This window comes from Piliocolobus tephrosceles, chromosome 7, assembly GCF_002776525.5.
Source record: "Piliocolobus tephrosceles isolate RC106 chromosome 7, ASM277652v3, whole genome shotgun sequence".
Classification (NCBI taxonomy): Eukaryota; Metazoa; Chordata; class Mammalia; order Primates; family Cercopithecidae; genus Piliocolobus; species Piliocolobus tephrosceles.
Genome location: NC_045440.1, coordinates 62,550,795 through 62,574,176, shown reverse-complemented (window position 1 = coordinate 62,574,176; position 23,382 = coordinate 62,550,795). Strand labels below are relative to the sequence as shown.

Below are 23,382 nucleotides of genomic sequence, written 5' to 3'. Positions count from 1 at the left end.
CCCACTTGGTTCGCTGTCCAGTGGCCAGAGCACCTGGCAAAGACGCTGCTATCAGGCAGAACATTCCTGGGATCTAGAGACCCTATTGAAGTAACCAATGGCAAAGACTAGACTTCTCTTTGGGTAAAGTTAATTGTTTATACAATTTTTAGTTACAGCCACTGTTGGCTTTTATTACTGTTATTCACTTTCGTTATTAATTTATTTAGTAAGAGCTTATTGGCCATCTGTGATATTGTGAAATATATATTTGGACTTCCTGTTTCCTGACATACAGCTCCTAAAACCTTTGTGGTCTCCCAGAGTCTTGAGAGTGTCTTTCGCTAATAATTGACTGGCAGCTGACAGCCCCTAGATAACTTCAGGATGGGTGCTGGTCACAGGAAAGACAAAGGCATCATTAGAAGATTGGAACGTTCAGCCCCACCCCCAACCTTTGGGGAAGAGAGAGGTACTAAAACTTAACTTGATCACTAGTGACTATTGATCCTATGTAATGAAGTATCCATAAAAAACTAAAAAGATGGTTCCTGGAGCTTCCAGATAGCTGACAAAGATTAATAGAGGAGGCAGTGTGCCCAAAGAGGGCATAACATGTGTTAAGTTTAGCCTAAAGCTGCCTCCTTGCCTATTTCAAGTTCAGCCTAAAGGCTTTTCCATATATAGTAAATTGTAACTTAACTAAATGAATAACAGACTATAACCTACTCTTGTATCTGTCACAGAATTTTATCAATCACAGGTGGACAGCTGTTCAAACTATATTCAAATAAGGCAAACACTAAGATGTAGTGAATCCAGCTGTTTCTGTGCCTTCCATTTTCTGTCCATAAGTATTACCTGACCGTGTGGCAGCCCTGGTGTCTCTGAACTGCTTCTGGGGCCTGCCCAACTCAACAATTGTTCTTGGCTAGTTAAACTCTGTAAATTTAATCTGTCAGCCAGGGGTGATGGCTCACACCTGTAATCCTAGCACTTTGGGAAGTGGAGGTGGGAGGACTGCTTGAAGCCTGGAGTTCAAGACCAGCCTGGGCAACAAAGCAAGACTCTGTCTTTACAAGACACTTTTTTTTTTTCTTTTTTTTTTTTTAAATTAGCTGCTCGTGGTGGTGCATGCCTGTGGTCCCAGCTACTCAGGAGGTTGAGGTCGGAGGATTGCATTCAAGGCTAGGATTTCAAGGCTACAGTGAACTGTGATTGCACTACTGTACTCTAGCCTAGGAGACAGAGTGAGACTCTGTCTAAATTAAAATCAAATAAAATAATTTTATTTGGCTAAAGTTTTTCTTTTAACACATGGAAACTGGACACTTCTTCCCACATACCTTGCCCTATGCATCTCTTCCATCTGGCTGTTCATCTGCATCCTTTGTAATATCCTTTATAATCAACTGGTTAATGTGTTTCTGTGAGTTCTGTGAATCCCTTTAGCACATTAATCAAATTGGAGGAGCGGGTGGTGGGAACCCCGATTTATAGCCAGTTGGTCTGAAGTATAGGTGACAACCTACTACGGGTGACTGGCCTCAGAAGTAGAGACAGTCTTGTGAGACTGAGCCCTCAACCTGTGGGATCTGACACTATCTCCAGGTAGATAGTGTCAGAATTGAATTGAATTAGAGGACAGCCAGCCAGTGTCTACTGCAGAACTGATCTGCTGGAGAATTGATTGCTTACTTGCTGGTGAGGAGAAATCCCCACATGTTTTAGTGACCAGGGACTGCAGGAATATTCTGTGTTGATTGTTGGGTGAGAGTACAGAAGGAAAAATATAGTTTTTTTCCAATATCCTTATAGTGTCCCCAAGATGTATTATAATTCATAATTGTATCAACTATTTTTTTGACCTATGATTTTCTACTAACTCAACTGTAAGACGTGTTATATAATTTACAGGATTCTTCTGTGTATGCTGTGCTAATGAATTTTTGTAATCCCTTTCTTCGCTCCCCATTTGCGTCTGTAGGGCACTTTATTTTAAATGCTGGATTCTTTGCTCTAGAAAGTGGGAACTGGTGGGGAGGAGGGCCATGGATCTTTTGCTGTCAAAATAGGTTAAAGTCAAAGAGTCTTCATGGGCACAGCTGTAAACCAGTGGTAGTTGTCCATATTGGTAGAGTGTCCTTGTCTCATTGCCTTGAAATTAAGAGTTAAAGCAGGACTAAGCTTTTTTGTTACTCAGTTTTGAAAAAATAACCTTTTTTATTCATTGTGATAACTTTTCTTTCACCACCTCAGAGTTTCTCAGTGGACATAGTTCATCTTCCTTTACACCTTTTGCTTCTCTCAGGCCAGTGAGAGACTGTCTCTTTTTTTTTTTTTTTTTTTTTTATTATACTTTAAGTTCTAGGGTACATGTGCATAATGTGCAGGTTTGTTACATATGTATACTTGTGCCATGTTGGTGTGCTGCACCCATCAACTCATCAGCACCCATCAATTCGTCATTTATATCAGGTATAACTCCCAATGCAATCCCTCTCCCCTCCCCCCCATGATAGGCCCCATTGTGTGATGTTCCCCTTCCCGAGTCCAAGTGAGCTCATTGTTCAGTTCCCACCTATGAGTGAGAACGTGCGGTGTTTGGTTTTCTGTTCTTGTGATAGTTTGCTAAGAATGATGGTTTCCAGCTGCATCCATGTCCCTACAAAGGATGCAAACTCATCCTTTTTTATGGCTACATAATATTCCATGGTGTATATGTGCCACATTTTCTTAATCCAGTCTGTCACAGATGGACATTTGGGTTGATTCCAAGACTTTGCTATTGTGAATAGTGCCGCAATAAACATACGTGTGCATTTTGAACACCAAGCTAATAATTATCACCCACCCATATGGACAATTGACTAACCCAGGGGAGTGTTTGGTTTTTTTTTTTTTTTCTCTAAGACCATCTTCTCTATTGAGTGCTCTGTAAGGAGAAATTAGAGAACCGACTCATTAGGCCTGGCTTGAGGACCTAGCCTGTGAGGTTAGCTACTATTTATATTGTGTTTTTATCTTCTTATCAATAGTGTTTGGGTCCATCACAAATTGGTATGACAGGCTCGGGTGGACCCACATTTTGATTCACATTCTCTGCTGCAGTAAATCGGTATTAGCACAGAGGTGTGGACTAGGGCAGTAACTCCTCAGCTGGGTATTCTAAAGGATAGTAAAGGTTCCAAAAATACCTGGAGGCTGGTATAAATGGATATTGCTGATATTTCACGTTTGTTTACTAATACTGGTGAAAATGCAAGCAGTTTTCTCAATTTTGTTTTCCTAAGTTCTAAAACTCATGTGCCCCTTGTCATCTTCCAGCCATGGTGCCTTTCTACATAGGGGCAGTTAAGAGAACAGCATCTGGGGTTTGCCAGGACAGGTGGAGGAGGCTACAGAGCCTGGCCTACCTGGTCCCACTCATGTACAGCCCATGTGGCAGTCATCCAAGATCAATAGGGAGGAATTCACCTGAGACAGAACTGTGAAAACTTGGTGAAGGGACCAATTTGAGTCTGAAATCAGAGTCTAGAAACCACTGGGCTGCTTTCTGAATTTCTCTCTCTTAGCTATTTGTAGGTTTTTTCCTCTAGTGAATTAATTTTAGGATCATTAAATTCATGGAGGTGGGGAAACCTGAAGTGACTTGACAGCCCAAACAACTAAGCAGTAAGTTGCTCCCTTATTTCCAAAGTGTTAGCAGAAGTTTGATTACTCATATCATATCAAGGATTTGGGAAGGAATGTATCCACTTATTTCGCAAGTGATAATTTTATTGAGTTCCTACTAGATAGGTCCAAGGGAAGTATACAGTAATGAACGTGGCAGATTTAGTTCCTTGTTGCATGAAACTTACATTCTAGAGGTGGAAAGAGATTAAGAAATCAGTTGCTGTATAATCGTCTAAATTAGCTGTGTAATAACGCAGTAAAGAAGTGCACACTGCTGTGAGAGTGAGGGAAGTGAGGAAGGCTTCCTTGAGGAGGTGGTTTGTAAGCAGAGTGAGCTGGCAATAGCTGGAGTTTGCAGGTTGTATGTGTTGGTGCAGCTTTGACATAATTATGGGAAGAGGGAAAGGTCTGGGCTGAGAGCCCGAGACAGGAAAGACCATGGTCAGGTGTTTTGGGCAGGAGTCTAGGCAGCTAGGGGGGTGACACAACACTAATGCTGGAGCCACGGTCTGGGGCCCCATCACATGGAGCCTTGTAGGCCACATAGAAAATGTTGTATTTTATTTTGAAAGCAGTATTAAGACAGTAAGGGAGTTTTAATCAGTTAGTGTTATAATCATATTTTAGAAATATTTTGGCTGCTGTATGGAGTAGAAAAGTGTATGCTAAGTTATTGAAGTCACCTAGGAGATGATGATAACTTAGATTTTGATGATCACAGTTGAAAGAATGTTGGGACTTAAGACAGAGTTTCTCCCTTTTTAATGTCATGGCAGACGCAAATGCTTTTAAGAACTATGCTGTGGAAAATGGACAAGGCTGACCCAGGTGCTGAGGAGAATCCATACCTTGGCCTCATTGTAACCCATTTGCAACGGCCAGATGACACACCCTTATTTTTGCAAGCTGAGTGTTTGGGGCAAGAGTCAAGGATGAATCCTGGGGTTTTTGTCTAAGCAACTGGCTTCACAGAAGTGCTTCTGAGATATAGGACACTGAACAGAAGAGGGGAAGGACCATGGTTTCTTGCGTATATGCTGAATTTGAGGGTTTTGTAAGTCATTCAAATGGGATATTGAGTAGACCCATGGTTGTGGAGCTCAAATGAGAGAAAAAGGTAAGTCATGTAGGTGATAGCTGAAGTGAACTAGAGAGGTGGCATAGGAACAAGTATTACAGAATTTTCACACTTAAAAGTCAATTAGATGAGAGTGAGCTAGCAAAGGAGATGAAAACTAGGAAGTTTAAAGAGGTGTTAGGAGTGCCACAAGATTCTGGAATCATGAGAGTCAAGAGAAGAGAGTGTGGAAGAAGGAGGGAGAGTTCTGTTGAGAGGGTCAAGTCAGATGAGGACTGAAAGTTTTCCGTTGAGTTTAATGACATGGAAATCATTGCTGTGACATTAGAGTCACTATGCTGGAACCGTGTGCAGAAGCCAGATGGAAGCCTACAGGTTGTAAGGAGCGAGTGGGAGGTTAGAAAATGAAAACAGAGAAACAACGGCTCTGTGGAGAATTTCATCCGTGATAGGAAGAGCAAGATGACGTGGGGGCTAACTGCGGAGTGGAGGGAGACCTGGCAAAGGCAGTAAGGCTGGGGGAGGAGGGGCATGAAGAGGCAGTGCAGAGTGCAAGGTAGCTGAGGAGGAACTCGGAATGGATGCAGGTGAGGGCAGGTTTGTGTGCTGGGCAGTGGGCACTCAGGATAGCTTCCTGCTGAGGGTTCTGTTTTCTCTGTGAAGTATGAGGCTATGACAGTTTGAGTATGAGGAGGTAGGATACTTTGGGGGCAGAGAATTTTGACATAGTCCTCATAAAGAATGGCGAGGTGAGTTTGTAGAGAATGTGGGAGGGTATTAGGCAGCACTGAGGCCCAGCTGAGGCTGGCTCTGCTGTGTTCAGTTCCTGATCTTGATTCCGTGAGCCCAGCTGCCCTTGCCTCCGTGTCGGGGGATGCTTGTGTTCACCCAGGGAGGTAGTCATGGCAGTCCACTCAGTGAACTGATAGAGGAGCGAGAAAGGCTCCTGAGTCACGGGAGTGATGTAAATAAATGGTCAACTGTGGAGTCTAAGATGGCCACGGATGGATGTGAAGGCAGGAGGTGAAGAGGGGATACGCAGGAAGCAGAAATAAGAGAACTACAGGATCCAAGAAGAAAATGCTGAGGAAACAGAGTGGAGATATAGGAAGTTGTGATCAAAGAGTGAATGCTCCCATTCTGTGCATCGTGTCGTGAAAGAACCTAAACCCTCGCATGTAGAGATAGCCTTCCCTGGTGGTGGCGGCCGTGGGGGTCTGTCTAAGCAAGTTTGACTTTTGTCTGCAGAGTTGCATTTTGTTATTTGGTAATACTGGTTGTTTAGTGTTAGGTCGAAAATGTTAATTATCTCCTGTTAACTTTGGGTACTATGTGTAGATGAAAAAAAAATTTGCTTTTGTTTTAAAGAACCATATTTTCACTATCTCATGACACCATACCATCATTATGATGGAGCCAAAAAAGCAGAGCTTTCTCAGCAGGGTTACAGAATCTGTTAGGATGGATGGTTGTGCCATCCAACAAGAAACAGGATGTGAAGAGGAATGTGAATTAGGTTGCATTTATGATGAGGTCTGTGGTAAGAATGGAAGAATGAGTGTTGGATGTAAAATGAAGGGGAACAAGGTCTCTGGGGATGAAGAAATGAAAAAAAAAGAACCTGTCTAGCTGGCCACAGGGATAAACATTGAAATCACATGGTTATGGCTAGACTCGAGGTGTAGAAGACTTCCCTGAGCATGGGGTAGGAGTGGGGAAGTCACTGGAGGTGGTGGATGACAGCGATGGGGCACAGTGGAGGGTCAGATAATTGGATGTCATGGACCATAGAGGAGCAGGGAGCAGGGTTTTGTTGTTGATGTCATCACTTTCTTTTTTTCTTTTTCTTTTTTTTCCTTCTAGTGGGTAAGGAAATGATGATCTGGAAATTGATAAAAGCAAGAACTACTTCCCTTCCTTGAGACCCTGAGAATTAGGGACCACTAGTATAGTATTCTTTATGTGTGGTCCCTAGACCAGCAGCATCAGATCACCTGGGACTTAGAAATGCCAATTCCAGGGTCCCACTGCAGACCTACAGAATCAGAAACTCTGGGGGTGAGGTTGGCGTCATGTCTTAACAAGCCCTGCTTGACCCTGATGTGCTCAGAGTTTGAGAACCATTGCTGTAATGATAGCTGATCTGGGGTGAGGGGAAGGAATTACTCAGTGCTGACTCAGGAGAAGGTGGATGGATTTTTCACCTGGAAGGATTTTGGAGGGAGGTTGAACCCTCAATTCAGTGGACATAGGTCCTGGCTGCCCTGGTTCCGAGTGGCATTAGGCTGATACTAATGGTCTCAGAACACATGTTGGAAGTTTGGTCTTTGCTTAGACTTGGAGTTGCTGTTGGTACCAGTAGCTGTTACAAGGGATAGTTAACTTAGTGTCATTTTAGTTGTGTTTGCTAAAGTTTTAAAAACATGATTTACTATATGCAAATTAAGTTTATTTTTAAACTTTTTGTAAACATTCTCCATCATAAAAATGAATTGTCATTTTAAGAGGTAGTTGTTCAGAATTCAGAATTTATTGTTCTTTAAAAAGTGTTGTATAGATTAAATGATATTTCAGAGGGTTTTCTCCTGATCTCCGTATCTAAAATATCAGGTATGTCATTGTCATTGTGAACTGAGGAGGAAAGACATTTTTATCAAAATAACTATTCAATTATTACAAAAGACAAAAGAAGATTAACTAGAGGACTTGTGAAAGTGCTTGATAAAGATTTGTAAAGGAGGAATAATGGGAGCTGTGTTGAAGAAGCCTCGGGGTAAGGTATAACCACATTTTAATAGCTGTGATTCCTACAGTTTGACATTTAGCTGTAGACATTCTGTAATTTGGAGTGGAGCTGACCTTGCACAGGCCAGTAAAGAGAGGAGAAGAAACCCTAGCAGCTCCGGCAGTTGCAGGGGCAGATGGGATTATGAAAAGAGCTCTAAATTGGGGGTAGGGTTATTTGTGCACTAGTCACGGTTGAATCGATAAAAAATTGTTTCACTGATGACTCCAACAAATATTTGCACGCCTAGTTTGTGCGAAGACCTATTTTATAAGCAAGGAAATTCAGGCCTAGAAGTTTGATGACTTCCCCCAAATCAAATTTACTGGAAAAGCCTTGAAGCAAATTCAGGTGTCTAAGTACGAAAGCATACCAAGCTGCCTGCTGTATCAGTGTAGGGGTTTGGTTTCTAGTGGTCTCACCCATGAGGGTATCGTGTTGCTGTCATTCTTTCTCCAAAACAACATAATGAAAGAAAGTTTCCAGAATATTTGTCTTAATAAATTTGTATGGTGATGAAATCGTGGGTCACCTTAACCCCTGTCATCAAGTGATTCATTATCATTTAACAATTTAGCAAGCACTAAGTTTAGTGGGACAGATCTTTGAAGAAAATGATGGGGGAAATGACACTTGGCCAGAGGGCACTTGAGACCATTTTGTTTAGTTGGCCATGATGCCTACCTACTTCACTCTGTCCTAAACCTGGGCCATCAAATGTTGGTACCGTAGGTTGCAGACTGTGGTACCAGCCTCTTAAGGGTTTATCTTACCATGCATTCAATAGTCTCGTTGGACAGAGACTGATCTTCCCCTTGGGACTAGGCGCACCATATTTATAAAGTGACATATCAAGAGTATATTGTTTGCTTTTGATGAAAACTGCCCCTAAAAAAGGCATCTTAGGAAATAATCCCTTCTATAATTTAGTGTTTTGTTCCTTTTTGGAACTAGTAAATATCAATAGTAATAAGATTAATAATACTTGAGTAACACCTCATTTATTTGATATTATAAAAGGATAGATAAAATATTGCTAATAATTTAATATTCTAGTTAAGTAACATTTAGCTTTGAATATATATGTTTGAGTGTATACATACACACACTCAGATGGATTTGGTTTTTATGGCCCCTTTTGAAAAATTGATCTAGTGGTGTATTTTTTAAAAATGTGCATATCCTTTTAGCAAGAATTTCATTTTTTTTTCCAGAAGAATATATTGGCAATATATTCTTGCCTTGAGCTACTGGCAATTACTGGTAGTATTCAAAGCGTTTAAATGTTTAATTTGCTTGTGAAGCTTTAAATTTGAGTGAAAAAATTGGTCTTATAAACAACTTAGAAAGGTTGCTGCCTGCTCTAGATACTATTTGTGCTAAATTAATTTAGTATACTAATCAGAACTCTAATGAAGTCTGTGAACTGCTAATGTTAGATCAGCGAATAAATGGCTGATTTTATTTCCCAGAAGAGAATATTTAGAGACGAGGTTGGGAAGAAGTTGAAAAAAATCAGGATGTGGTTGTGTAATCTTTTCCTAGTTCCCTTTCAAGATGATCTTTCCCTGGTCATTACTCTTACTCCTGAAGATTTCTTTCTTTCCCTCTCTTCACCTCCCAGCCTTCCGAACTTCTGTTTCTTTCCTCTCCACCAGTCCTCTCTCCCTCCTTTTCTAGTGAAACATTTTGTGTTGGTGCTTTATTTTTGCTGTTGGAGGAATTACTCCTGCGATAGTGTCTGTGAATAAGAATTCTAGAGCATTAATTAATTTCTTACTATCTATGGTTTTGTTTCATTCAAACAATCTTATGGTCCTTCCTTGTAGCCATTTTATTAGATTCTGAAGGGCCAAATCAAGCTCTTTCTGGGCTTGGGGCCATATTTTATAGCAAGACTTGTTTGAGTTTTCAATGAATTGGTGCTTAAGCTAAAGCCATTAAAGCCTGCTTCCAAGAAAACAAAACTGGCAGCACAGTTTGTTCCATTTCATTTTTTTTTTCAGCATGCTTGATTTTTTAGGGGTTGGAGTTAGCTAGGACCAACTGGGAAAGGAATCCTGTAAGTGGGAGAAAGGCTGTCGTGTTGTTAGGGAGTGCACTTCAGCCTAAGTGGTGATTAGCAGCATTTAGCCTCTAAAAATAACTGATGAGCAGAGTTTGTAGTCAGGTCCAATTTCACTTCTAGAGGCACTTACAGTGCAGGGGTTGGCCAGTCTCAAGCTCTGGTAGGCAAGTGCATGCAGTGTGCCTAAAAGCTGCTAGTAGTACTTTTGAGAATTTTTGTTTTTTGTTTTACTTTAACATTTATTATTCATGGATTGAAGAAGTCAAAATGGCTGAAGATAAAGGTATATTTTTGTTATTTAGGCTAAAAGTGGCTTTAGATCTAACTGACAACTTTTCACTTTATTTTCAGTGGTGCTGTGTTAAAATATTTTTGGCTAAGTGCTTTGACTGCACTGTCTACGTTTTCTATTTTGAACTACCGGAGATACTGACTTTTCATAGTAGCTGAATATTTCATGGAATAATCTGTCTTTAATCAGAGTATGTTTTGGTGTCTTAATTTAGATGATCTTTAGTATGTTGTACTACTGGAGGCTGCGTTTTACAAACCTCAAAAAATGTACAAGCTCTCTTCTTTAGTCTTATAAGTTAATTACAATGAATTTAAAGAATTGTGTATATTTAGATTTTATATAAAATTATAGGAGATATAAATTCATTCTCATACTAATGAACAGACTTACCTGGTTCAAGCAAGGATTTACCATTTATGGAAAGTGACCTACTTCTATGTGAAGCAGACAATAAATGCAAAGAAAAAACACAAGGGTTTTGTTTTGTTTTTAAATTGACTCAACTTTGAAGTATTCTTTAATGATATATTGATTTTAATGTTTAGTATATATTTGCTTTTGCTTTACTTTGTAAATTAAGATAGTCTTTCCATTAATTGAAAGACTGAATGCACTCATTATGTTGAAGATTTATAAAAGAAAAAAATATGTGTGTGAAAACTGCTTCTAACTCTCAGCTGTCTAATCAGCAACTGAAAGGATTCTTCGATTAGGATAGAGAATAAGAGCATGTCCTATGTGAATACTGTTTGAATAATTGCTTAGAATGGGTCACTTGACTCGTCTGATAAAATGCTTCATGTAGCTGTGAAGAATATGAGATATGTATCTGCCTTTTAGTTCTTTTGGAAGACATTTCTCCCCTCTTGTGGATTAGGTAATCTATGTAGTTAGGAAAAATCAGCTGTTACATCTAACCCACTTTTAACAGTTTTTGATTCCCAAAGGGTGACATTTTATAGCATGGAAAAATAATCAGTTTGATGAGTTGCGTGACAGTTTTTGTGTTTTTCAAGAAACTTTAAATGTATAGAGTTTATGTGTAAATATGAAATTCCCAACATAATGCCAGCTAAAACTTACAAATGATCTCTAATTCAGTTAGTAGTAGGCCAGTGAAGTAGCTAATGACCGTTCAAGTGCTGGGGTTCGTCTTCTTGTCTCCCTTCCCTTGACCAAATAAATAAAACTACATGTTGCCCTTCCCTTGGCTTTTGTTTTGGAGAGTCTTCATTTTCGACTATTGCTTGCCATAGTAATTTCCATGTTTGGTGGTATGTAGGAACATTTTCTGATTTGGAGGTCATGTACTTTTGATGGAATAACATGTGAAAAAATGATTCACATAGTTTTTGCGGTATTCTTAAACCCCAGTAAAAATCCTTTTTGACTGATCCCAGAACTACAGGTTGAACGTGAAGCCAGAAAATGAAATGAAGACTTAGATTTATTCTGATCTTAGAAAACAGGGACATCTACTAGATGTTCTTCCCAAATACTTTTGGAACAAGGTACTGGTTTCAGATTTGCTTAGGGAGTTGTAAACCCTCTTAAGGGTTTGTCTTACCATGCGTTCATCAGTTTCATTGGACAGAAACTGATCTGCCCTTTGGGACTGGGCACAGCATATTTACCAAATGACATATCAAGAGCATATTGTTTGCTGTTGATAAAAACTGCCCCTAAAAAAGGTGTCTTAGAAAATAATCCCTTCCATAATTTAGTATTTTGTTCCTTTATGGAACAAGTAAATATCAACAGTAATAAGGTTAATAATACTAGAGTAACAACTCATTTGTTTGATATTAAAAAGGGATATATAAAATATTGCTGATAATACATTCTATTTAAGAAACATTTAGCTTTTAAAGTGATAAATCTCTATACTAAAAACTATTTTGAGTGAAAATCTTCCTAAGATTTATTATACATTTCTTCTATGTTTTAATGGCAGAATCAATGTGAAACCAGTTACTGTCTTGTACTGAAGATTATTTGAAGAACTGTCAGGGATTCTGCCTGAAAGTTTCAATCATAAATGACTTCCCACTACTCAGCTTTTCTGAGTTCCTGGGTCTGCTCTTGCTGAGAGACCTGTGCAGTCTATAGGCTTTTCCTCTGTCAGCACTCTGTTGCTTTGACTCATTTGCGTTAGATTGTGTCTGAAATCTATTCTAGAATTTTGTGCATTGAGCTAGAAAAGTTGTTAGAATCACATCTAAAATAAAAATTAAGCAAATTCTAGGTAAAGGTGTATTTTTTTTTTTTTTTTACTGTGTTTGTCTCCTTCTCATCTCAACCCCTTGCTGTTTTGGTGCATGCATTCATTTCCTTTTTTAGAAAAAATCTTTTGTCTACTTTTTCCTTGTATTTGGTGTTGCAGTCAGTAACTTAAATGAGTATTACTGAGTTAACTTGGATAAATGATAATTTCCTTTTCAGAATCTCAGAAATTTTCCTCCTCCATTTCCCTTTAAGAGAGAGAGAAACGGAGAATCAATTAAACTTTGAATTCAAACTATTACTTTGTTTTATTAGCTATTTCATTATAGACTTTTAAATTTTTTTTTAAGAAAGGATCTTGTGGCCGGGCGCGGTGGCTCAAGCCTGTAATCCCAGCACTTTGGGAGGCTGAGACGGGCGGATCACGAGGTCAGGAGATCTAGACCATCCTGGCTAACCTGGTGAAACCCCGTCTCTACTAAAAAATACAAAAAAACTAGCCGGGCGAGGTGGCGGGCGCCTATAGTCCCAGCTACTTGGGAGGCTGAGGCAGGAGAATGGCGTGAACCCGGGAGGCGGAGCTTGCAGTGAGCTGAGATCCGGCTACTGCACTCCAGCCTGGGCGAAAGAGCGAGACTACGTCTCAAAAAAAAAAAAAAAAAAAAAAGGATCTTGCTTTGTTGCCCAGGCTGAAGTATAGTGGCGCAATCATAGCTCACTGCAGTATAGGCTTATTTTAAATAGTATCATCTTGGGTATCCATTTGACTACATACTCATTTTTAAAAGTTAATAATTGGGTAAAATTATCTGGTATACAGGTACTGAATAAAAATGTTGGATGAATGAAAAGTTGAATTATATTTGTTTAGTCTTGCTGTTTTCCAGTTAATGAGGAAAAATACAAAGGACTGGTATCAGCTACAGAATGTTCAAGAGGACATAAGACAAGAACCCAGTTTTACTGAAGATTTAGCATTCCTTTTACAAAAAAAAAATTAGATTTAATTCTTAGAGGCAATAAATAGCAAAGGCAGAAAATTCTTAGTCATTAGCTACTATAGTTCCATATTTGGAGTATGTGGATATTTTGGAAGCTAGTATTTTTGTCATACTTAGTGTTGTACACAAATGGGTTTGTATGCATATGTCCGTATATATAGAAATAAGGGTTCTTTTTTGGATACAGTGTTAGAAAATAAGTATTTCTGTTTATAAAAATGTAGTGAATTAGACATACAAAACTGTTACTGAATCTGTGGCACTTCCTGACCTCACAGAAGCTTACTTTCATAAATCTTTTTTTTTCTTTAAATTTTAGTAGTGGTTTAATTTATATTTTTTTATATGCTAACAACACATAAAAATTTTGAAAATAGCCATTTCCCTCTACCAACATTGCAGACATTTTCACCCAACATTCCCCTCCCATGCCTGTGTTTCAGGTAATGATATCTATTTGAGATTGATTTAATCTGCAACAATAGGATCTATGCCCAGCAAGTATTTTTATTTAATAAATAAATTATGTTTTTATATAGCCAGCTTTCGTATAGATCACGTTAGAAACAAAGTTGATGGCCATTTGTCATTTGGTAAGCATACTTTTATGCATTTACCATATTATTTACAACTCTGGTTCTGATGGATCCATTGATATTTAAAGAATGTCACAAAAAGGAAATACTTGACTTTTTAAGAATGACCCAGCACTTTGAGAGGCCGAGGTGGGCGGATCACTTAAGGGCAGGAGTTCAAGACCAGCCTGGCCAATATGGTAAAACCCTGTCTCTACTAAAAATACAAAAATTAGCATGGTGGCAGATGCCTGTAATCCCAGTTACTCAGGAGGCCGAGGCAAGAGAATCCCTTGAACCTGGGAGGCAGAGGTTGCAGTGAGCCGAGATCATGCTAGTGCACTTCAGCCTGGGTGACAGAGGGAGACTAAGTCTAAAAAAAAAAATTAGTCTTATTTAGTCATCAGAACTCTATATACTTTGATGCAGGCATGTAGATAAATATATGTATATGTTTGAGTGTACATATATATGCTCAGATGGATTTAGTTTTTATGGCCCCATTTGAAAAACTGATCTAGTGATGAATTTTTTAAAAATGTGTATATCCTTTTAACAAGAAGAATTCCATTGTTTCTACCAGAAGAATATGTTGGCAATATATTCTTGACTTGAGCCACTGGAAATTACTAATAGTATTCGGTAATTAGAACTGGACTTAGAAGTCGAAGAGCAAGTTCTAGATTAGAGCTAGTGGGGTTTTCTGAAATCGTGTAATTTGGCCCACTGATTAGAGATTAAGGAACTCAGAGCTGTAGAGATATGTTCCTAGTTCTACCCAACTTGTACTGGTGACTTTGGGAGAATCATTTCATGTTTCACTTATAAAACAGATAATTATTCCTGTCCTTATCGCTATTGGTTCTCACCCAGGAACTGCCCCTGAAGGGAACATGTGGAAATGTCTGGGGGGTGTTTTGTTTGTCCTAAGCCTTGGGAGCTCCTTGCCTTTGGGTCCAGGGGAAACCAAGGATGCCAGAAATCTTGCAATGTGAGGAACAGGTGCACAGGATGAAACATTGTCCTGCGTAAACATCCAGAAATGCCCTCTGTAGAAATAGTGGCAGGACGCAGTGAGGATCACCAGCAGCAATGCACATGAAAGCGACTCCACCTGCTGCACAAATAGGAGACACCGCCCTGGTCTTCCATCATCTGTTTGATAAACTTTTCCTCTTCTCAGAAGGCATTTTGAGATATTATTTGTCCTTTTTATTAATATTGATATAATATGTATTGTACTCCTTTTTATGGGAGATTTGAATATTGTCTTATCTTTTTAAGGACAGTGTGGACTATTTTCTGTTAATATCGAATGATTTTTGTTTATTTTTGGCTGTGAGAAGAATATTTACAAAAGAATGTAAAGTATATTAAGCATATCAAATGTGATAAATGACACTTCAGATGGACAGCAGTTTACAAAACTGTTTCCTGCAGTGAGACCAGTTGTGAATGAACCTTTTCCTGTTTCCTTGGGCCTCAACAGATCTTGTAAAGGAGTAGGAATGGATTGTACTGTTTCACTTTTCTGTCCTTTTCTCTCTGGCTAAGAATACGGAATGGTTTAGGGAGAGATATTTTCTTCTGTGGTAGTTAACAGAGTTTTTAAGATTCTGCAGAAATGAAATGGGACAGAGAAAAGGATTTGGCTACATTTCTATGTGATTTCATTAAGTTGTTGATGTGCTCTGCCTTTGGAAAGAGGTAATTTCAGGTCACTTTGATGAGTAACTTGGATGGAACATACATTTTATTCTAAATCTTTAAAAACATTCAGGAGTTTCTTTCACTACTTCAAAGTTAGTGTTGCATCTAAACAATCTTTTCTGTTTTCAAAAATATTTTATGTGACATGTTTTGAGAATTTAACTGAAAACTATTTTTGAAATGGTCTACATTGTGCATAATCCCAAATTATTGGAGAAATAATTGTGAGAAGAGGTGTTCAGTAAAGTGTTTTCTTCCTATGACATCTTACATTTATTTCTAAACAGAGACAAAGCACGGAGGACACAAGAATGGGAAGAAAGGAGGACTCTCGGGAACTTCATTCTTCACGTGGTTTATGGTGATTGCATTGCTGGGCGTCTGGACATCTGTAGCTGTCGTTTGGTTTGATCTTGTTGACTATGAGGAAGTTCTAGGTAAGAATTTTGATATCCTTATGTGAATTTGTAAGGGAGTAAGTGACATCTCTTAGGAGTCTTGAATATTTGTTATCATCTTTTTGTTAATGGTAATTTCTGTAGCCTTTCAGTGGTTCTCAATAGAGTGCAGCTGAAAGGGGATATGAAGAGGGTTACCTTGGAGTACTGTCTTTTGAACTTCTTTAAACATGACCTGTAGGTTTTTGAAAAAAGACTTTATATTGTATGTCTGTGACACAGGGAGAAGTTTTATCAAACAGTACTCATTCTCACTATTTGCAGTACTTTTTGATTTCTATTCAATTTTGTTACCTTATAAATTTTAAAAATACTTGATCATGAGCCACTACATTTATTTAAGGACTTGCTAATGGATCATAACCACACAATATGCAAAACCCTTCCTTAGAGAGGGTTTTCGAAGTACGTTCTTCTGTGTCTCTGTTGGGATGGGGTATGTGTGCACACTTATAGGTACTGGATGGGTGTGCTGAGATAGGCATATTCTGATATGATTGTGTGTATGTAGGTGTGATCTGTGTGCTGTTCTGAGGAAGTTGCTGTGGTCATTCTGATAGTGTCCTTTCTCCACCTTTTTCCTTTTCTCTCCTATAATCACTGCAGTTTTTCACGATTTTTTACATTAATGATTCTATTATTTTGAGAGTCACATTCTCCTTATCTTCCCCAAAAGTCTTTTTTTAAACTGAAATAAAATTCAGTATTATATATATTTGAATGTGTACAATTCATTTTTTTTTTTTTTTACTATATTCATCATTTTATATACCCACTAGCATTATCTAATTCCAGATTATTTCTGTTACCTCCTTCCCCTAAATACCCAAACTCTTCCTCTTTCCCTCTCCTGGGAAACACTAATCTACTTTCTGTGTCTGTGGTTTTGTTTATTCTGGACATTTCATATAATAGAACCATACATTATATGGTCTTTTGTATCTGCCTTTTTGCACTTTTAAGGTTTTTAAGGTTCAGTACTTCATTTTATGGCTACATAATATTCTATCATATGGACATACCACATTTTGCTTATCTGTTTATCAGTGATGGACATTTGAGTTGTTTCCACTTTTTGACTATTGTGAATAATGGTCCTCCTCTTTAGTAATCCAGTGAAAGATGTGGACCTGTCACTGGAAAAAATGCACACTTGTCTCTCTACACAATGTTGCATGGGTGATCTCCCCTTGCATTGGACCTCCTGTGCTTCTGCTTTACTTGTCAGATTATAGACATCTTTTTGGGGAGAAAGAGCAAACAAATTTTTGGCTGTAGGAATAACAAAATACACTTATCTATAATCTGTCTTTCATAGAAGTTTTTCATTTTCATTACTTTAAAGAGTCTGGATAGATTGACAGACCAACTGAGGGAGAATTTTAGTTTAGAGACAAATTTCTGAGTAGATCTATGCTTTGACTGACTTACAGTGATACGTTGTATCTTAAAAGAGGACACTTTAAATATTTGTACTTTTAAGCACAAATAACAATTTTCATGTTTTTACATGCATGCAGCCAAAGCAAAGGACTTCCGTTATAACTTATCAGAGGTGCTTCAAGGTAGGCTATTGGAGTTGCATTTCAAGTCTATGTGTGTTAGTCTCTAACGGCTCATCCTTTTTCTACTAATTTAGTTATTACTTACATCAGAATATAAGCGATAGCACCAATTTCCCATTATGGGTTTGTCAGAGAGGATAGTATTTTCTGTCTTTTACTGTTTCTTGAGTTCTGTACTCTGCATAGCCTTGATTTGTACTTTTTGTTTCCTTAGCAGTTGAAATAACATCCTTATCTCTTCCTTCGTCATTATCATTTTAAATGTGTATGTGTTTGCTAATTCAGACTTCTGTATAGCAAGTTACCATTTTGCTAAGTAGAGCAAGGGCTCTGGGGAGATAAAGATTGATCAGAGCTACTCTGAACCAAAATTTCTGCCTGCTCTTCTGTAATTTTTTAATGTACTTTGTGTTAAAGAAATGATAACAATGCTGCCAGCTGTTGTTTTTTTTAGTACTAATGCTGTATTTGAAAATGCTGTTTAAAACATTGCTGTACATTACCATTATTATGTTTCTCCACAGTCATTGTCCAGTAATGAATTAGAATCATGTGGATTTTAGGATGCTATTTTAGGGAGTTGAATGTATTTGACTTTTTGAAATGCTAAACAAAATAACAGTGTTCCTTACGATAAAGCACTAAAGCCTAAAAACATTTTCTATTCTTGAGGAGGAAAGGTTTTGGTAGTATTGTCTCCTCAGCATATCTGTTTTAAGCCCTTTTTTTCTTAGTATAAATGGCCTGTGCTAATTAAGTAGAATAATCCTAAATTTTCCTTTATAATTTCTGAAGCCTCCAGTTTTATATACTTTATTTCCAGAATGGTCTTTTATTTTTAAAGGTTAATTCATGATATTTCTGTTACAAATCATGATTGTAAAATATAAAATTAATGATTTTTTAATTTTTAGTACTTAGATTCTATGTTAATCTATTTACATTTAGTCTTTATTTGAGGCTTGGTTGTTTCTTTTGCTTCAGATATTGATAGTGTGATGAAATTTCATGCTTTAGAAACATTAAATTTCAAGTAATTTAGGAATGCATCACTATTATTTCATATATGCTAAAAACTTTACCAGAAATATTTTTAGCAGTTTAATAAAAATTATTCTGGGGGCCAGGCGTGGTGGCTCAAGTCAGTAATCTTAGCACTTTGGGAGGCTGAGATAGGCGGATCACGAGGTCAGGAGATTGAGACCATCCTGGCTAACACGGTGAAACCCCGTCTCCACTGAAAAATACAAAAAAACTAGCCTGGCGAGGTCGCGGGCGCCTGTAGTCCCAGCTACTCGAGAGGCTGAGGCAGGAGAATGGCATGAACCCGGGAGGCAGAGCTTGCAGTGAGCTGAGATCCGGCCACTGCACTCCAGCCTGGGCGACAGAGCGAGACTCCGTCTCAAAAAAAAAAAAAAAAAAAAAAATTATTCTGGAGTAATTAGATCAGAATATGCTGTTCAGTCTTTAAAGAAAATGCTATGTCAGTTTTATTTCATAGAATTTGCTAGCTGAACATTTCCTGACTCTCTTAACTGAATTGCTCACTATTTTTAGGTAAGATATTCATTTGACACTGCTTTGCAGGATTAAAAGAGCAAAGAATTGCATTAATTGGTAACATTTATGACTGAGTTGCAGGACTTCACTAAGTTGTAATACCGTATTAAATTTCTTTTCTTTTTTGTTCCATATCCATCATTTCTCCCCTGTTGTAGGAAAGCTAGGAATCTATGATGCTGATGGTGATGGAGATTTTGATGTGGATGATGCCAAAGTTTTATTAGGCAAGTACACATTTTATGTTTTTTGTTAATGGTGATAAAATGCTGGAAACAAATATTTTTGCTTTAATAATATCTATCTCAATAGTATATATCTTACAGAAGATTTTTCCCCCTTAAATCATATATTTCATTACTGTTAAAAGCTTAAATGGCTCATTTTTCTGCAGACTCTTTCATTTCAATTTACTTTATCAGTGAATAAGTGTATGTCTCTTATACATACATATTTTGATAAGTATAATAATTTCATGTGTGTTTTCAGATTTAAAGTACTTCTTATTCTGAACTTAGAATTTGAATAGCTAATATCCTAGTCAATTTTTAGATATGGTAATTATAGATATTCTTCATTAACCTTAGACATTCACTTCCATTTCAAAATGTAAATTTCTACAGGCTTATGTAAATTAATTTTGAAATAAAAGTGATAATAAACATCTTAAAATGTCCCATGCATATTTTAACGGTAGTGCTAAAATATGAACTCCTGGTCTTTTGACCTAGTGTCTTTATTTTGGAAGTCTTGGACCCTTCTCTTTCATTATCAGAATTACCTGTCTTTATCAGAGATGTTTCTTGTAATAAATAACAATGTGGTGTTCCCTTATTTGCTTTAAAGTGCTGTCTTGCTGGAAAGAATGGTGTTAATTTTAACATGCAAATTTTGTATAATCTGGCCTGTTGAGACTTCCTTTGCTTTTGTATGTAGCATAATATATGTTAAAACTTTTTATATTAGAGTCCTTAGAAAAATAATGGATATGGCATGATATTATACTCTAAGCTTATAAAATAATGACCTAAAGAAATTCTTCTTAGTTATACTGTTTTGTGTATATTTTTTAGACATGAAAACACAGTAGGATGCCACATCTGTAACCAATGAAACTGCTTTTAGTAGATTAAATCCACCTCCTTATGAAATAGAGAAAGTTCTATGAATATAGAGTTTTAGTTGTGATTAAAGATAATAAACCTTCCTAATTTTGACCTGTTAGTTTTTTTTTTTTTTTTTCCTGCCCATTGGGAATTAATGTTTGCTGCATAGAAACTTACTATGAAATTTATTTTCTTGTCTTAACTTTAATGAAATTTTCAATGTAGTCCTATCATTGTGTATCTAAATTTGAGTTTCTGTAAATATATTGAATCCTCAGATGACTATAATCCTGGGCATGTAAAAGAAACAAAATTATGTAGAACTTATCATAATGATGTTAATTTGCTTGCCTATAAATGGTTTATCACTTCATTATATTGCTTTAAATGACAAATTCTGAATAGCAAAGCTCTTTATTTTCAAGATAAAATAAAATATGGGCCAAGTTCCCTTATTTTTAGAAATAATGTTACTCTCATCTACTGTATTTTATTGATTTTTATTTGTTTGTTTTTGCTTAAAACCAGCCATCTGGTCTGTCAGGAAATGTCAGCCATAAGAAATTAAAATGTGGTATTTCTTTGATAAAACACACTGATTTCTATAGCAAACTATTACCTTAATTTGATTTTTAGTGTATTTGAGATTTCAAAAGGTCATCCCCTTTAAGGTTTTTAACCTACCATTAAGAAGCTAATTAATTGTAACTTTGAATATTGCTGTTTGCAGGGATAGTGTAAGGAACTCATAAATTGTGCCATTTATAAGAATTATACACCTGGAGGTGGAACTAAATTTGGTGAATATCAAGGTTTATTTTGGTAACTTTACTAATAAATGCATAACACAGATCAGATAAAGCTACATAAATACTTTTTTACCCTTCTCATACTAGTTTGCAGTTGGCTTGTAGCTTTAGTACAGATGAAACAAACCAAAGGTGAAATGTTAGGCTTACTTATCACCTCTAATCTTATTTCTATAGCGTTTGAGTTCTCTGCAGGAAATGCAACCTTAACTTGAATTGAGTTTTATGACTAAAGTTCTTTTCTGGTTTGTAAGATTATTGTAGTTTAGTGGTGCCTCTGTTACTGGAAGGTTACTGCAAAGACAGCCTGGTGAAATTGTTGGGAGTACAGAGGCTTTAATGGGTTCTGTGTGGTCAGGTAGAGGTTATGGGGAGAGCACTACAGTGAGCATATACCCAAAATGAAGCCAGACTTCCAAGGTACATTCTCACTGGAGAGGCAGCTTAATGGTAAAGTTTAAGCTTTAAGGGTTTAGGTTTTAGATTAAGGCCCAAGAGATCCAAGGGGAGGGAGGAAGGTAGGAAATCATTAGAGGAGCTGTTGGCATCGCAGATATAGTAATAATTGAGATATGTTAATCTTTCATAGACTGTGCATTTATTTCATAATTTTTTTTCTAGATTCTTAAGTCTGCATATATCTAAATCTTATAAATTTGGGGAAATGTATACATTCACATGGTACATTTCACTCAATTTTAGGGTGTGGCTTTTCTTGTGAAATGGAATTAAACATATGTGAGTAAATCAAGACCACTAACCATCATTAATTTTATTATTTGATTATTTCTGGCCAAGGCCCATTTGATTCTTTGAAAGTGTACTAAGCCCACTTTTCTTCATTTACATAGCTTCTTATTTTTGTGGCCAAATTAACTAAAATGTAGATATCTTTGTTTGTAGTTCAGATTATTGAAAACTACCTTGTTTGAAAATGTATTCTTTAAAAACTTATTTTCCAAATAAAATCAACAGGAAAATGACCCGAGGACTAAATGACGCGAGGACTAAATCCTTAGAGTGACACCACCTAAGGATCATGTGGTTGTCCTTTTGTCCTATGGCTGGCACCTAGCTGGCATCGTATCAGGTATGGCTGGAAAGCAAAAGGGAAGCCAGTCAGCACTTGCTACATCCTGGAAAAACATTTGTAGACTGATAGATGCATGAGTGAGTTGATGGGAGGAGAAGACCAGACCTTGCCAAGCCAAAGGCATTCCATTTGGTTGAGCCCTGTTCTTAGAGGTTCAGAAGGAGTCATATACCCAGAATATATATTTTTCTCTTTGGACTAGTACTTTTGTCGTGAGAACCAGAGGAAGGTTGCTTTGCTGGGTAAACAGTTTTGTTCAAATGCTTTTGCATATTTGTTGCATATGGTCACCTGTCATACTGAAGGATGGAAAAGTTTTATATTTTACATGTAATACTCGGAAGTACTTATAATATATTGGCAAATGGAGAAAAATAAAGATGTTTATACTAAATATGCAGCTATAATGTTTTAAGGCAGGAAGAAGAAACTGTTATTCTCACAGAGACTTAGTTGGGAATATAGATCTTTGTTCACAGCATTTGTCTACTGCTAAATTGAGTGAAAACATTCTAGGCTTGTCAGAAAGTAATTTAAATACCAACTGCAATTTGCGTTTTTTCTTACCAAAAACATGAAGAATGACATAATATAGTTCTTTTGAGTAAAGCAGAGAAAATTTACTGTAATCTTTAAAGCTTTTAAATTAGTTGTCATCTTATCCTTTATCTGCTGATCTTGATTGCTGGTAGTTATACTACATGGAGAAATTGTGTGTTGCCAAAGACTTAAATGACCGAATTAGGTGGTTACAACCAGAAAAGCTCAGTGGTCATGGATGTTCACATTTCTTACAGCCAGAACACCCTACCCTATTATTCCTCCTCAGAATTATGGGCTTGGTATACAGCTTGGTAGTATTGTCAGATTCTGATACATACTGGAGCTAAGAAACCTTTGCTACCCAGAGCCAGTTCTTCACAGGAAAATAACAAATGATAAAAACAATATATACTTTGATTTATTTCTATCCTAAGGGCCTGTTTTGGTTCCAATACTTAAAAATGACAGTTGAAAGGGGTCTTAGCAATAGATGCTAATTTCACAGGCCTATGGGGAGAGGAGTTTGGAATGTTCCTATTGCAAGTAACCAGCTAAGGCCTTGATCAAATTTCATATCAGTAGGCAAAGTGAATTATTATTAATAGCTGACTCTTGTCATTGGCCAGAATTACAGGACCGTGAGTTAATTGCCAGAGTTTTATAGAGCTACCACATTTAATAGTGTTAAAATTTAAGTGTTAAAATTATCTGAGTTACATAATTTCAGTGTACTTATGCCCGTCTGTGGATGGTATAAATGGTAATACTGCTAATTATATTAACTCCAGAATTTCCTAACTTAACTCCAGGTCTTAAGTGGGGTGCTGGTGTGGGGAGGGGAGAAGTTTGAGGAAAT

At 37.2% G+C, this 23,382-nt stretch overlaps 1 protein-coding gene across 11 annotated transcripts in view; it reads left to right on the top strand.

Annotated features, from left to right (window-relative positions):
• Positions 1-23,382, top strand: part of ASPH (aspartate beta-hydroxylase) — a 225,311-nt gene that overhangs the window by 27,067 nt on the left and 174,862 nt on the right. For 8 of the 11 annotated variants that reach the window (XM_023222353.1, XM_023222350.1, XM_023222352.1 and 5 more), the window contains exons 2-4: positions 15,680-15,829; positions 17,371-17,415; positions 19,134-19,202. In XM_023222353.1, coding sequence (XP_023078121.1) covers positions 15,680-15,829; positions 17,371-17,415; positions 19,134-19,202 — 264 coding nt within the window. The remainder of the gene's footprint in view (positions 1-15,679; positions 15,830-17,370; positions 17,416-19,133; positions 19,203-23,382) is intronic. The other 3 variants (XM_023222351.1, XM_023222356.1, XM_023222358.1) reach the window with 1 other exon arrangement.